Source organism: Dendroctonus ponderosae, unplaced genomic scaffold (assembly GCF_020466585.1).
Source record: "Dendroctonus ponderosae isolate FM_Combo_2020 unplaced genomic scaffold, Dpon_F_20191213v2 Dpon_F_20191213_5, whole genome shotgun sequence".
In the NCBI taxonomy this organism is placed as follows: Eukaryota; Metazoa; Arthropoda; class Insecta; order Coleoptera; family Curculionidae; genus Dendroctonus; species Dendroctonus ponderosae.
Genome location: NW_026018715.1, coordinates 13,299,354 through 13,312,684, shown reverse-complemented (window position 1 = coordinate 13,312,684; position 13,331 = coordinate 13,299,354). Strand labels below are relative to the sequence as shown.

Genomic DNA, 13,331 nt, shown 5'->3' with positions numbered 1-13,331 from the left:
CCTGAAAATCCACTGTTACCCAGGCCCACTTTTTGCTTTTTGAGCATTTTCACGCTGGCTGGGTAAAGCGAGGATAAAGAAATAAAAACCAAACTTTATGAAAAATTGTCATAAAATTAACTTTATTCAATAAATTACTCCTCATACACGAGAAACTCATACACAACCGTATGGATATGCAATCATAATGACAATGATGTAAAAATAAAAAATACAACTAACTTACCAAACGCAAAAGCATGTAAATATACAATGAAAATATATTTTTCGTTCGTAACAAGTCCAGTACAAAAAAACATGTACTTTGTACAGAATTGTATACACCCTTGCAGTATATTACACCTATCTAGAATCTATTGAAAAATATTACTAATCGCACACACACATTTGCGTCTTGGGCACCAACATCACACGCGGCTCAGTCAAGGGCCTTAGAACAAAAGCGCTCCCATTCCACCCATTTCACTTTGTTCCTTGACGAAGATTTCGAAGTACTGGTAGATGATGGTAACGGCCAGTAGAATACCCGTGCCCGAACCGATTGCGCCCAAGAAGTCGGCCAAAACGGACAAAGCGCCGATACAGAGACCACCGAAAGCTGCAGCAGTTGGAATGTAGCGGTTCAGTTCGTGGATCATTGAGTTGTCCCGATGTCCTCTCATCACCATCTGTTGTTCTTTGAGCTGTTTGGCTACGTCTTTGGCTGAACTGCCCGACACTTCGATCCAAGTTTTGGAGAAAAAGGCACAGGATCCCAACATGAAGACGATGTAGAGCAGAGCATGTACTGGATCTTCTAAAATGTGACTAACGCTCTCGGGGGGTGAAAGATAGTAGCATAAACCTCCAATTGGGTAAGACCTGGCTGGACCGCCGCCTCCAACATCCGCCCAAACTCCCAGCAAGTTAATCAGGATGTTTCCTTGGAACTTCACGGCCAACATCTGCGAAATTACGTACAAGTTCGACACCAAAGCGGACTGGAGAATGATGGGGATATTCGAAGTATAGAAAAGCTTGATCGGGTAGCTGGAGTATTGGCCGCGGTATCTGGCGCTCTTGATTGGCAAATCCACTCTGAATCCTTGGAAGTATATCACTATAGCAAACACCAGGACAGTGGCCAGCAGGTTCATGAGATTAGGCAAGTTTTGGCGATAAAACGCCTCACGGAGCGCTCGGATTTTGTCTTGGCGGGTGGTGAGCAAGTGGAACAACGCAATGACGGCTCCCTCAAATTCGGTTCCTCTTCCAGTGTTGACTGTGGCTGGCGAGAATGCTTTCCAGATGATGGTTTCGCAGATATTGGTGGCAATGAACAGCGATATACCCGAGCCCAATCCGTATCCTTTTTGCAACAGCTCATCGAGTAAAAGCACAATCAGACCCGCCACAAACAGTTGAATGATGATCAGTAGACACACTCCAGCTCCAATTTCAGCCGGGTCGCCATACATTCCCGTCATTACATACACGATCGCTTGTCCCACGGTGATAACCATTCCAAACACTGAAAAGAACAAAAAACTTTCAGTGATTTTTCATTTGCAAGGAATTAGCTGGTTTGTTTCAAACCAAACTTACGTTTTTGCGCCCCATTGAACAGAGCTCTGTCCTTGGGGGTGTCGCCGACTTCAATAATCTTTGCGCCGGCCAACAACTGCATAATCAGTCCAGACGTGACAATTGGTGAAATACCCAGTTCCATAAGCGTTCCTCGGTTTGAGGCCAGGATAACTCGAATCCAGTAGAACGGATCCGCTGAATCTGAACTCATTATTCCGAAAAGTGGAATCTGCAAACAAAAGTCCAACTTAGCATGCGGATGAGGTTTACGAGACCGTTCTGAACCGAAAATTAGAGCGCTTTCGGACTCATGAACATGACTTTGATTTAAAAAAAAAAACGAAATGTTTGAAACAAAAATGCGTCAGCAGTATTTTCGAAAGGAACAAAAATCTGAAGGTGTTTAAAGAGGAAATTTTTGGGGTTCATTGATGAAAATTAAGATTGAAAATTAGAAATAAGGTGCAAAGGTGGGTAACAATCGCTAACTCTTTGCGTAAGAGAACTTTAAACAACGCAAGCAACAACCGAATAAAATAATCATAACAGATTATTATGCACACAAAAGCAAAGAATACATGAATATGAAACATTTAATCTCCTCAACTGGTAACAAAATAAATAAAAGAAAGCCACTATCTTCGGTCAATAAAAGTCCATTATTTCCTGAGTCGAGTTAACCACTTTCAAATTGGAAGATGACGATAATTTAATTGATTTTCCGTTTAAAGAGACACTAAAATAATTGTGAAATTTTTGACTTTCATGGATTGTTAACCGTTGCTTTGTTGGCCCCCAATGAATTTTACTGTATTTAACGAAAAATCTATCAAACTGCGTACTCTCTAGAGCTGATTCAAGCTGTTCTACAGCCCCATCTTACCTGACAGCATACTAAGAAGATAAACAGTGTGATTGCAGTCCATAACACCTTCTCCCTGAATTGGATCTGGAAATTTCAAGAATACAAATCATTAGTTTTGACTTGAAGCTTCCTTGCAATGTTTCTGCCTGCCTAAAACCACTATGCAATCGACAAGAGCTCCGCTTGAGCAGTGAGAATGTAAAAGTAGAGCAGAGCCTGCCTGAGTGAAAAATGGCTTTGTTTTTGGAAAAATTAGGTTCTTCATGGGTTTTCCTGTTGGTTTCTATGCAGAAATTATAGGAACCAAGCTATTTGTTCAAAAGTAGTAGCTTAAAACCATTCAACTGGTTGGCTTTTAACATAGCATGTTAGGAAACAGCTGTTGATGAATTTTGAATGAAAATATTGAAATAAACTGCTGAAAAGCCCTGCTGAATCTCCCGTGGATATAAACTAGCCAAAATATCGGTCAAAGGTGTGAAATACTAGGAGCAAACAGATGTTTTCTAAGCGATGCTCACCTTTCGTTCTGGTTTGGCAATTTCAGGCAAAATGCTGCAGAACGGCTTGATCACCTCCAAGAATTTTACTGGAAAAGATGAAAACAACAGAATTAGTGCACTGATCGGTACCACGTAGACACGCAGCCAGAAAAGCCCACAAAAATTCGCCTAATGCCCCAACTAAGAGGTTATTAGATGCGGAATAAAAGCGACAAAACGATGGCAAATGTGGGCAAATACTTACTCCCCATTTCGAAGGGCTTTAGAACCAACGGCACTTGGAATAAATGATCGTTTTCGTACGTCTACGGTGTTTTAATGGGGCTGAGACTCGAGAAAGTGGCATTCGCCAATGCTTTTTGTACGGTACTTTGAAAGATTTTTGGCTTGCACGTCGAACACGTAGACATAAAACCGGTCACGTGACCGATGATGTTGGCCGATCGCTGCTGACGACTACAACAGATCACACAATCGTGCATAACTGGTTGCCAGCAACTTTTACTCCTATTATTATTTGTTTAATTCGGCGAATTGTGCCATTATTCTCATGCGCTTTCCTAAAATAAAATGTTTGAATAAGAGTAGTAATCAGTAATGGAATTTAAGAGGAACTAGCACCACTTCAAAAAATAAATCATCCGCTCTGCATATTGCAAGGAATTTATGGGAAGTGAGGCAACCACGTTTGACCGTCTTCCGCTGACGTCATAGTCATGGTAAACGTCGATAGAACGATGAATCATCACGTTAAGTAGGTCAATGTGTGTCAGTGGAAACTTGTCAACCTCAAATCTTAGGTTATGTTACTACTATCCTTTACCATCAAACTCGATTTTTAAATATAATTTAAATCTAAGAACATTTGTTTAAGTATTTAAGTGTAGTGCGTCTTACAGCCAGAACAATGTCAATAAACCACATCAGATCTCACACAATGTTCCATTTGTGCAAACGGACTTTGAAAGTCCATGAGTGTTCGCTGAATTCTAAAATTACAACTTATTCGAATCACAGTTATTTGGTGAGCAGGCGGAATTTGCGTGTGGACTCCCTGCTGGCAGGCACAGCAGGCCATGCCGAGACCACAAGCACCCTGCAGGGGCTCTCCAAGTTGCAGGCTCAGGAGCTGGTTCTGAGGCTGAACGATGAGGAAAGGTCCACTTTAACATCAGCATTGCATGAGTACAGGTCCAAATTGATCAAAGATGAGTACGAAGGTGAGGGCTTTGCTAGGATGTTGCCGGCACAAAGCCCTGGCAGTTTTGTGTTCACTTGGTTGCAGCAAAAGTTACACAACACTCACAAAACTTTGTTTATTTCGCTGCTTTCTATTGATTGGGGGGAGCAAATGCGAAAAAATTGCAGAAAAGTTTATACCCAGAAAATTTGTCCGCAAACGCTTTCTTGCTGAGGCAATGGGTGTTGAAGCGGCTTTCTTTAATTTGCATTTGGCTGGAAAACGGTGGCAGGTTCAGGAAAGTGTTGGAGGCTAAAAAGGTTCTAAACTGATCAATTAGTTAAAAAAAAATGTTTGAAATCAGTGGCGCACCACAAAAAATCAGGGGGGTAAAATCACCCTGTACATTGGAAATAATTATTTCGAATCTGAAACTATCTCGAAACATTCCTCGTGTCCGTGAGCTGAAAATAATGTGAAATTTAAGACATTTTGAAAAATTTTTAATTTTTTCAAAAAATCGACCTCCGCCCTTGGAAAATTTCGACCAAAAATGAAAATTTTACATGCGGGTTTTTTTAGCTCAATCGATAACTTTCGACGTAAGACGGTCATAAATACGCATTTATAAAGTGTTTGGGTTAATAATAAGGAAGGAATCATCGGCTAAAGATCATGAACGCTCAAAAACGCTTAAAATGTGCCGAAAATGTTTATTATTTCGCATCTGAAGCTTCTGCCATGTTTTTCAAAGAGTTCGACGCATTCCTCGCGTCCGTGAGCTGAAAATAATGTGAAATTTAAAACATTTTGAGAAAATTTTTATTTTTCCAAATAATCGACCTCCATCCTTGGAAAATTTCGACCGAAAATAAAAATTTCACATGCGTGTTTTTTGAGCTCAATCGATTCCTTTGGACTTATCGGTGTCGCTGCGTGAACACCTGAAAATCCACTGTGTCACCCATTCCTAATTTTTGGTGCCTTTGCGAGTAAAGAGCAAAAACTAACCACCGCCTATTTTTATCAAGCAAATTTTTTGGTTTATTTATGTTTATTGATTTTTTATTTTATTACATATCAGCAACTAATTTAAAGGTCAGCTAGCGGCATCGAGATGGAGAAGTAAATTTGGGCGGCCTGCCAAACTGCCCAAACTGGGCGACGTTGACCCTACAGGCACATACTGCCCTTTTCCCGAAGATTGGTTACAGAAGAAATTTGGTAGGCACATCTTCACAGTTTTTTGCAAGGTTTTGGTGGTGGGCGCCGCATTTGGCATCCATTTCTTCATTTGCATTTGCTCTTGGTCATTGTAACGGGATTTTATCATTTACTAATACATCCATACGTTTATTCAGATATTTTCCACTACGTGGAAAGCAGGTAATAACTTAGGTAAGCGAGACTAAAACGGGCATTTTCTTCGTTTAACACACGCCATTCTGCATGCGCTTTAAAAGCTCCAAACTACGTTTTTGCGTATTTTTTACATCGCATTTTGTTCCAGCTGAGTCGGTGCCCAGACCCACAACTAGAAATCTCATAGATAGTAAGTCAAGTTATAAACGCTCCTGGATGGTTTGGCTCATATTTATTTAAACCTTTCAGTTGCGATTGCAAATTCCATTCCTTTCGTTGGATTTGGATTTTTGGACAACTTTTTCATGCTGTTTTTTGTAAGTATTGCGCATTCAACAAAGACTCAACTCTTTCAGCTTTGAAAACATTGATTGAACCCGAGAAAAAAATTATTTCCAGGGCGATTACATCGACTTATACTTAGGATCCTATTTCTGTTTAACAACTATGGGGGCTGCCGCTCTAGGTAACACCCTGTCCGATATAATCGGAATTGGGTCCGCGTTTTACGTGGAACGAATGGCCAACCGGGTGGGATTCAGCCCCCCAAAACTTTCTCCCGTCCAGATGGATATGAATTGTTCCCGAAATGCGGCCAATTTCGGCCGAGTGCTTGGCGTGACGATAGGCTGTTTTTTGGGAATGTGTCCTCTGTTGTTCCGCAAACACGACAAAGAAGAGGAACCAGAGCAGCCAGCAAGTGTAAGTGAGAAATGAGGTCGTTTTCATGCTGTAGCAACTACTATCTAGTCACACATTGCCACTATTTATACCTGTTTATGTATAACGTTATCGACAGAAAAGTATATTTAAGAAAAAAATGTACACTGATTTTATCATTTGCTCGACAATTGTGACACTGGAATTCTAACTGTATTTCGCCGTTGTAAAAAAAAGGTTTTATGTAAAAATAGTTGATGTTCTAGATAAGGTAAAATGCTATTGTATGTTTATGTTAACATTTATGAAGACTGTATTTATCTTGTTACATAAAACTGAAGCTATATACTCAAGTTTTGGTTTTTACTCCTTTATATACTGTAAATATACCTGTTAGACGGAAATTCTATTTTATGAACTAGTTTGTAAAACATTTCAGTATTCGACTGCCTGCTAAGGCAGATTGAAGTCTCTTAAAGTACAAAAAATACGTATCATTGTTAAATACAGCCAGTTGATTGACTAATTTCTTTCACAATAGTGGCAAAATATGCATTTGAGTGTACCTTCAATGTCTTCACCCAAATCTAGTTGACTCGTAAAGCCCAAACTGAGTAATTCTCAAACGGCTTATCAACCGACATGTTTTACGCTCTTTTTCGGTCTTACGCAAGAACGGTTTTCATTCAAGTTTTGCTTATTTGCCAACATATTGAACAAACTGAATGAATGTGTATGATATATTTTTTGCGCGATTTTGTTATTGCATGCTGCTTTTTACGTTTATTATCTACTTCTTACCAACGCGAAGTTTAGGCAATTAAAATAGCAATCTAATTGTGATTGGGAATCTTAGTTAAGGAATTTGCTTAATATGAAATGCTTTCATTGCCACGAAGAATGTTTTCTATTTGAGATTAACAAGACTTAACAGAGACAATCATCTCTATGTGCAAACGCGATGGGCAAACACCTGAAAAGCTCCAAAAAAGTCAATAAATTAGGGTTTTTTACCAGATTCTCTTGAAAACGGTTGTATAAATGAATCGAGCTTAGATTTTATCTGAAAAATTAACGCATCTTCCTCTGAAACAGGGTAAATGTAATACGACTGGCGTACAATTTAATTTATTAACGCTTTTAAGTGTATTCTAGTAGTTGTAGGTGTTAATGGTTCTGTTTGAAAATGTAATAAAAGCTCTTTCTAAAGTGGTATATTTTTTTATTTCACCGATAGTTTTTAGTTACGTTCCAGCCGTTCAAATAGTTTCATAAATATGGGCCAAAAATTAAACATTTCTAAACCGATGTTTGGCATAAAAAGTGCGCAATTTAAAGTAAAAGCTTAAAATTTATCCCAGATAGCACAAAATATTACATACAAATTTAGGAAATATTTACATGTTTGCTAAATATTTCAGATCAAAAGAAAGTATTTCTCAAATATTGTTTTTTAAATATTTGTTTCTAATATTTAATTGGCATGAAATAAATAAAATAATAATAGGTTTTCTTAGTACGTAATACTTTTTGTGTCTATATATAACACCACTAACACGCAAAAAGTTACTAATATATTATTTTAATAAGTGGGAACAAACTTTAGAACATATTATCTGAATTTTCATTGATCAATGAATAGCAAACATTTAAGAGCAAAAGGAAATATTTTATCTGATTCTGATGTAAATGTAAAATATATATTTTTAAATAATATTTCTTAAATATCTGATTTAAATGTCAATGGAATATTTATAAGAAATATTGTAATAATATTCAAGAATCTGTCGCTTCAACCTATATTAAATATTGCAAAAAAATATTACTGTAATATTTGTGTGCTATCTGGGATGAATTCTTATCAAATACACATCTGAAACTATGCATTCTGGTACGGCCCTGAAATCTCTCTCTTTACGTTTTCATATTGCGAGAAACACATATTATCAGTGAGAAACAAAACGATAAGATAAAACATTTGTATGATGTACCCACATAACGCATCACATAGCCGAATTCTCTCATTGTTCGATACAGTTGAGTATTTTTTTGCGGTGGAAACCCAATTTTTCGAATTTAGCCCCTGGAAAAACGTGAGAACCGTGGCTTTTCAGCATCAAAAAGTCGACGAAAAAGTGTCGTTTTTGGGTCCGAAATGTAGTAAGTGCGTATAGGGTTTAATATGAATAAGAACGTTACCATTTCTGACCTGAATGTGGAGATCCAAGGAAAGGGAAATGGTATTAAACAGCATCTCCTTGCCAAGGTCGGCATCGGGATTATCGAAGTGAGTAATAACTAATTTTTCGCAATTTTTGTTATGTAAAATGCAGTGTTGCCCTTGCTGGAGAAAATACAGCTATTTGGCGCAAACATTCAAAAGTGCATATTTTAGGTGAGCATTCCAACTGAAAAACAATCAACCGAACTGCTTCTTTTCAGTTTTTTCTTGCCTCGATTGTCTACTGCTATGGAATCATCCTCTCAGAATACGTTTTTTTGGGAGTGCACGAGTACAGAGAGGGAATTTGGTCCTCCATCTTGTACATTTGCTGTTGGAGTTTCACGGGTAAAGTCAACAAGTTGGTTTATATGAGATATTTGCGGCCGTGCAAGATTTTGCCAGACAGAAATTACAGGATTTTTCAGCCCTTATGAAACTAATTTCAGCTTCAAGAAGAGCGATTTTAATCCAACGATTTAAGTCACTTTTCTCCGCTCTTGAAAGAGCTAAAGCTGAAGAAGTAATGCCGATTTATCTACTAGTTATTCTCAAAAGATACAATGAAAACTGTGAAAAATAAAATACTGAAAGCTCAAAAAATGGGCAAAACTGCGACTCGTTTCCAAATGGTTCGAGAATAAAGACGTTCAGATGGTTTTTTTAGCTTAAACCCAGTCAAGTTCAACATTTTTGTCTGTCCGAAGTCTGAAGAAAAATGTCTACTTTCCATTTACCTGCTCATTTTTGCCTTTGAACAGTCATAAATTCCCCAAAGGTTTGTTGAGAGTTTGAGAGAGGATCTGACTCACTTCTCGTCAGTAACTGAGAAAGTCGGAAACCCACTAAGAAAAATTGCTTAAGAATATTTTCTAGGTTTTTTTCAGTACTTTTTTTCCTTTTTGGGTTGATTGCAAAAACTCCGCTTTTAAGGTGAAAAGTTGCAAATTTCTGTTGAGGTACTGTAAAAACTACTCGTCAGTTACGTCATCGTTTGGTCAAGCTAACGAAAAATAGACATTCTGCTTGTTGTTTTCATTAAATACAGAAAAACTGCTGAAAATGCTCAGGCCCTTTTCCTTCTCTTTATTCATCTTCCATTGAAACTTTTGAAATCTCAGGCGTTATAATATTCGGTTTTCCTGCTTCTGTCCCACTTTTTTTTGTTTCTTGCCCAGATTCTGCAAGAGAATTTCACTTTCCATTTTCGCCCTTGAATAGTTGCAAAATCTTAAAAGCCTTGAAGAAAACTTTGAAAATTAAGGAAAACTGCAAATCTGTGATGAACAGAAGTTTGTCATCGTAGTGTCAACTAAACGTCAGAGAGTTCACGACATAAAAAGTCCCCAATTTTTGCAAAGAACTCCATCTCGACAAAAAGTAAAGAAGAACTTGCCCTTAAGAAAATCTTCCATACAAAAAATGAACCGCTATTTAGCTGCGAATTTCTGAATTTGAATAGTAGCGAATCGCTGAAAACCCTGACTGAACCCCCAACAGTCATAAAAACGCCAAATCCATCAAAACTTGTGTCAAAGATATTTAGTTCAGTACTAATTAGTAGGCTGCTGATCTAAGTCGGTTGTCACAGTTTGACAATTAAACGTCAGAAAGTCCCGAATATAAAATGTCGAATATTATTGCTAAAATCACTCTACTGATCGGGAAACTCTCTACAAATGTTGAAGAGGGACTTTGCTTTAAAGAAAATTTGCAATTTTCCGCACAGAAATGAAGAAAATCGGAGTTTCACTGCCTTTTTTAACGGAACAAATCGCGCACAGTCGTTTCTATTTGACAGTCAACAACAAGCTTAGTCCAAGATACGAGGGTTGGCTATAATCTTCTCTCTAATAAAAAATAAAGCACAACATCAATTGAAAACTAATCATCACGCAAAACGAACTAATATCTTGTAGATCCATTCTCAAGATTCCTCTCCGATTACTTCGAAGACCGCAAAAGCATATTTTTTCGCTATCTGATTGGAATCAGTGCGGTTCTCCTGTTTATGGCCACAATGGTACCCGATGCCATCCTAACTTACATGATTTTTGGAGGTACAACCGCTGAACTACACGCTTTCGCCAGTGCTTCACCTTAATCGATTCCAGCCATCATTTCTAATCTTGTATCGACTCAACTCAGCTACTTTGCTGTGGACAAGCTGGACATGGACCCGAAGGTCCTCGAAGTCATCCGGCAGGTTTCCAGGGCGCTCAGCTTATTCATCATGCCCCAGTTCGTCTGGTGGTTGATCACGATCTTCAGCGTTAACCAAGCCAAGCTGGTGTTTGCCTCAGTTCTACTTAACATTGTGCCGGCTGCTTTGCTCATTCCTCTAGATGATCAATGGAAGAACCGGCCTGAAAAATGCGATATGACCCGATACCAGACTATTGGGTAAGATTGCATCCTGTCCAGGTTTATTCGGAAATATATTTGCGTTCTTACCAAAGTCGCGTTCGTCCATCCTACGAGTTGAATGAAATTAAAAAAACCGTCGAAGACGATCCGGAGGGTGTAGCTGAGTCCAGCTCAACGTCAAGCTCGCAATCCTGCCACGACAGCGACGATGAGCCTGCTGTAGCTGAGCGAGCCCCTGCATACCTCCCAGTAGCCACAACGTCTACAGAGCCGCAATATAACAATCAGCATTTTGTAGAAGAGGTTTTCGATCAAGGGTTCTACAACTACGGGACTGCTGAACATACTGCCGATGATGTTACAGCGCCCGGCTCCCATTTGAGCCACGCCACTGTGCAGTCCTATTACATGAATATGGGGATAAATATTCTACCAGGTGAAACCGCACGTGTGACTAACTGGGCAAAGGCAGCTGATACGAAATTTGCAGGTATTCCCGAAGAAAATGAAGACGAAGATCAGGAGGACCTCAATTACATTGACCCGAAGCGCCTGAGCGTCATTAGCAGCAAGCTGGAAGAGCTCAACTTGGACCAGATTCGTCGGGACAGTATCAGAGAAGTGTTCACGATCAATGAGCTACTGAACGAGCACAGGCCGGAGCCGATCAACACTATCGAGTACATCTCCAACTTCAAAGAAACGAAAAACCGAGTCTCGGTTATGGACGAACTGAAGAATTTCCAGAAGTCTCGCCACTGCTTCCACTGCAATCCATATCGGAAGTACGTCTGGACCAGACGCTTGCGAACAATCAAGGACTTCTTCTACGACAACATCATCCGGCCGATCTACTACGGGATCAAAAACATCTACTTCTACCCATCGCTAACCACCAAAGTAGTAACTAGCACCGTGTCGACTCTCTATATCACTTTGGCTCCATTCATGGCAATGGAAAAGTCTTGGAAGCAAAGCCTGGTGTTTAGCACGGAAAATGTCACTTTCCTTCTCACCTATGTGGCATTCGCTTGGTGCTTTTTCCTGGTGACTTTACCGCTGGTTCTGAAGCTCAGCCATGAGAAGATGCGACTTGTCTTCGTATTGGGGCTGATTGTCAATGGAACCAGTCTATGGAGTGAGTAGCTGTTGTTTGTCCATAAGTGGAACAAGGTAGAGTCGCAAATGTGTGCATTGGATGAAAAGAGATGCGACTAGTCTTCGCTCAAAAATCAAGGGCAGCCAATCCAATCGAGTCCATCACTCGAGTGTGATGGTGTCAAACGGGGCTCCGTCCACCAGGCGTTCTATGTAGGTTTACATGCGTCTTCTTTGTCTAGTACACACATTAGGCGACTTTTCTTTTCATGCGCGTTCAATCCTGTGAGGTTTTTTGCTTCCGTTGATTTGTGGATCATTAAGGAAACACTATGATTAGACATTTTAGACCTGTAATGATCACTTCACCAATAAACCAAGCAAAAATTAAAAATTCGGAATATTTCACAGAAAAGTTATTACATTTTCAGACTTTGAAAGTAGCAAAGCGTTCTAGCGTCTCGTTTATTGTAAAATATATTATTCATGTGGCTTATTGATCCCTCATTTCGTTTTTTGGGTGCTGTAAACGATCTTTTTTCAAAAATCCTCTCAGACTACTTGAAAACCCGAAAAACTGAGATTTTGCCTCAAGATCTCAGTCGCTGACTTTGATTTGATATCATTACTCGAGGCCCCGCCTACAAGGCTGGGTTTATTTACTTCTCTTTCTAGCACACGTCGGTATTCGACCATGTGCTTTATTGCACTTACGCTTACGTAAAGTTCAACATTTCGTTATCGCACCTACAGAGCAGCGGTATAATCTGAAATTGCAAAAAAATATTAAATTAATAATATTAAAAAAGCAATTTCGGGAAAACTGGCTTGGATTCAAAAATATTATTTTAAAAGCGCTTTTCAAATAATCTTGAGGGTGGTTTGCTTGATTTTTGCAAATTTTCGTCTGTTTGTGCATACATGATCTTGTGTTTTCCTCCGCAAGTAAACTACTGGTTTTTTTCGATTTTTTTCAGTTCTATCTCAAGATATCACAAACGATGTCATCACCATCAGCAGTCTCCTGTTTGGTTTCGGTTACGGAATAATCACATTTACCGAGAAAATCGTCTACAAAAGCTCGATGGGAATGCGGCCTTGGCACTTGGTCAGAGGACCTTTGGAAATTCTGTCCGGCCTTTCAGTACTGTTAATTTATTATTTGATTTACTTTTATAGACTGGAACTGAGCTTTTTGTTATTTATGGCGTCGCTTTCGTATTATGCGAATGCAGGACTGTGGCTTTGTTTGCCGTTTTTCAAGTATTTTACCAAGGCGATCAAACGTGTGATTTTCGATCATCGAAGTCAGCACCAAGGCTTTTTCTAACTGGAAATATATGTGATATTTTTTTGCGGCGTCTTATTTACTGCTTTTTATTTGAGCCTGTTATTCTTGACTAAATTGAGGCAAATGAGTCACAGAAATTCACTTTGAGGCCTTTAGAAAAGACCGTCCTCCAGGGTGTCTAGAGATGTCCGGCCAACGATTGGAAAAACCAAAAAATA

General features: G+C 39.1%; 3 protein-coding genes across 4 annotated transcripts; 2 read left to right on the top strand and 1 right to left on the bottom strand.

Moving 5' to 3' along the window:
* Positions 1-94: 94 nt before the first annotated feature.
* LOC125504453 (protein transport protein Sec61 subunit alpha) lies at positions 95-3,333 on the bottom strand. The gene is made up of 5 exons (XM_048666426.1): positions 3,179-3,333; positions 2,953-3,020; positions 2,450-2,515; positions 1,585-1,795; positions 95-1,510 (listed from the first exon to the last, which is right to left on the bottom strand). The coding sequence occupies exons 1-5, from the start codon at positions 3,183-3,185 to the stop codon at positions 432-434; spliced, it is 1,431 nt and encodes a 476-aa protein (XP_048522383.1). The 5' UTR covers positions 3,186-3,333; the 3' UTR covers positions 95-431.
* Positions 3,334-3,664: 331 nt separating this feature from the next.
* On the top strand, positions 3,665-7,349 carry LOC125504454 (transmembrane protein 65-like). Of its 2 annotated transcripts, XM_048666428.1 has the most exons (5): positions 3,667-4,154; positions 5,213-5,338; positions 5,625-5,666; positions 5,726-5,793; positions 5,876-7,349. In XM_048666428.1, the coding sequence occupies exons 1-5, from the start codon at positions 3,842-3,844 to the stop codon at positions 6,191-6,193; spliced, it is 867 nt and encodes a 288-aa protein (XP_048522385.1). In that variant the 5' UTR covers positions 3,667-3,841; the 3' UTR covers positions 6,194-7,349. The 2 variants fall into 2 exon arrangements, with proteins under 2 accessions (XP_048522386.1, XP_048522385.1); XM_048666429.1 differs by lacking the exon at positions 5,213-5,338 and having other exon boundaries at positions 3,665-4,154.
* Positions 7,350-8,091: 742 nt separating this feature from the next.
* On the top strand, positions 8,092-13,188 carry LOC109545448. Its single transcript, XM_019916152.2, has 7 exons — positions 8,092-8,423; positions 8,579-8,705; positions 10,277-10,417; positions 10,472-10,760; positions 10,817-11,160; positions 11,215-11,862; positions 12,800-13,188. The coding sequence occupies exons 1-7, from the start codon at positions 8,319-8,321 to the stop codon at positions 13,150-13,152; spliced, it is 2,007 nt and encodes a 668-aa protein (XP_019771711.2). The 5' UTR covers positions 8,092-8,318; the 3' UTR covers positions 13,153-13,188.
* Positions 13,189-13,331: the final 143 nt, after the last annotated feature.

What these genes read in the sequence shown, in the direction of transcription:
- LOC125504453 (XM_048666426.1), bottom strand. An exon ending in TTGCCAAACCAGAACGAAAG is followed by an intron (nt 2,516 to 2,952) that starts GTGAGCATCGCT and finishes TGAAATTTCCAG; the next exon opens with ATCCAATTCAGGGAGAAGGT. An exon ending in GTTCAATGGGGCGCAAAAAC is followed by an intron (nt 1,511 to 1,584) that starts GTAAGTTTGGTT and finishes TGTTCTTTTCAG; the next exon opens with TGTTTGGAATGGTTATCACC.
- LOC109545448 (XM_019916152.2), top strand. Translation starts at nt 8,319, where the DNA reads ATGAATAAGAACGTTACCATTTCTGACCTGAATGTGGAGATCCAAGGA. An exon ending in AACTTACATGATTTTTGGAG is followed by an intron (nt 10,418 to 10,471) that starts GTACAACCGCTG and finishes AATCGATTCCAG; the next exon opens with CCATCATTTCTAATCTTGTA. An exon ending in GGGGATAAATATTCTACCAG is followed by an intron (nt 11,161 to 11,214) that starts GTGAAACCGCAC and finishes CGAAATTTGCAG; the next exon opens with GTATTCCCGAAGAAAATGAA.
- LOC125504454 (XM_048666428.1), top strand. Translation starts at nt 3,842, where the DNA reads ATGTCAATAAACCACATCAGATCTCACACAATGTTCCATTTGTGCAAA. An exon ending in TTGGTTACAGAAGAAATTTG is followed by an intron (nt 5,339 to 5,624) that starts GTAGGCACATCT and finishes ATTTTGTTCCAG; the next exon opens with CTGAGTCGGTGCCCAGACCC. An exon ending in AACTAGAAATCTCATAGATA is followed by an intron (nt 5,667 to 5,725) that starts GTAAGTCAAGTT and finishes TAAACCTTTCAG; the next exon opens with TTGCGATTGCAAATTCCATT.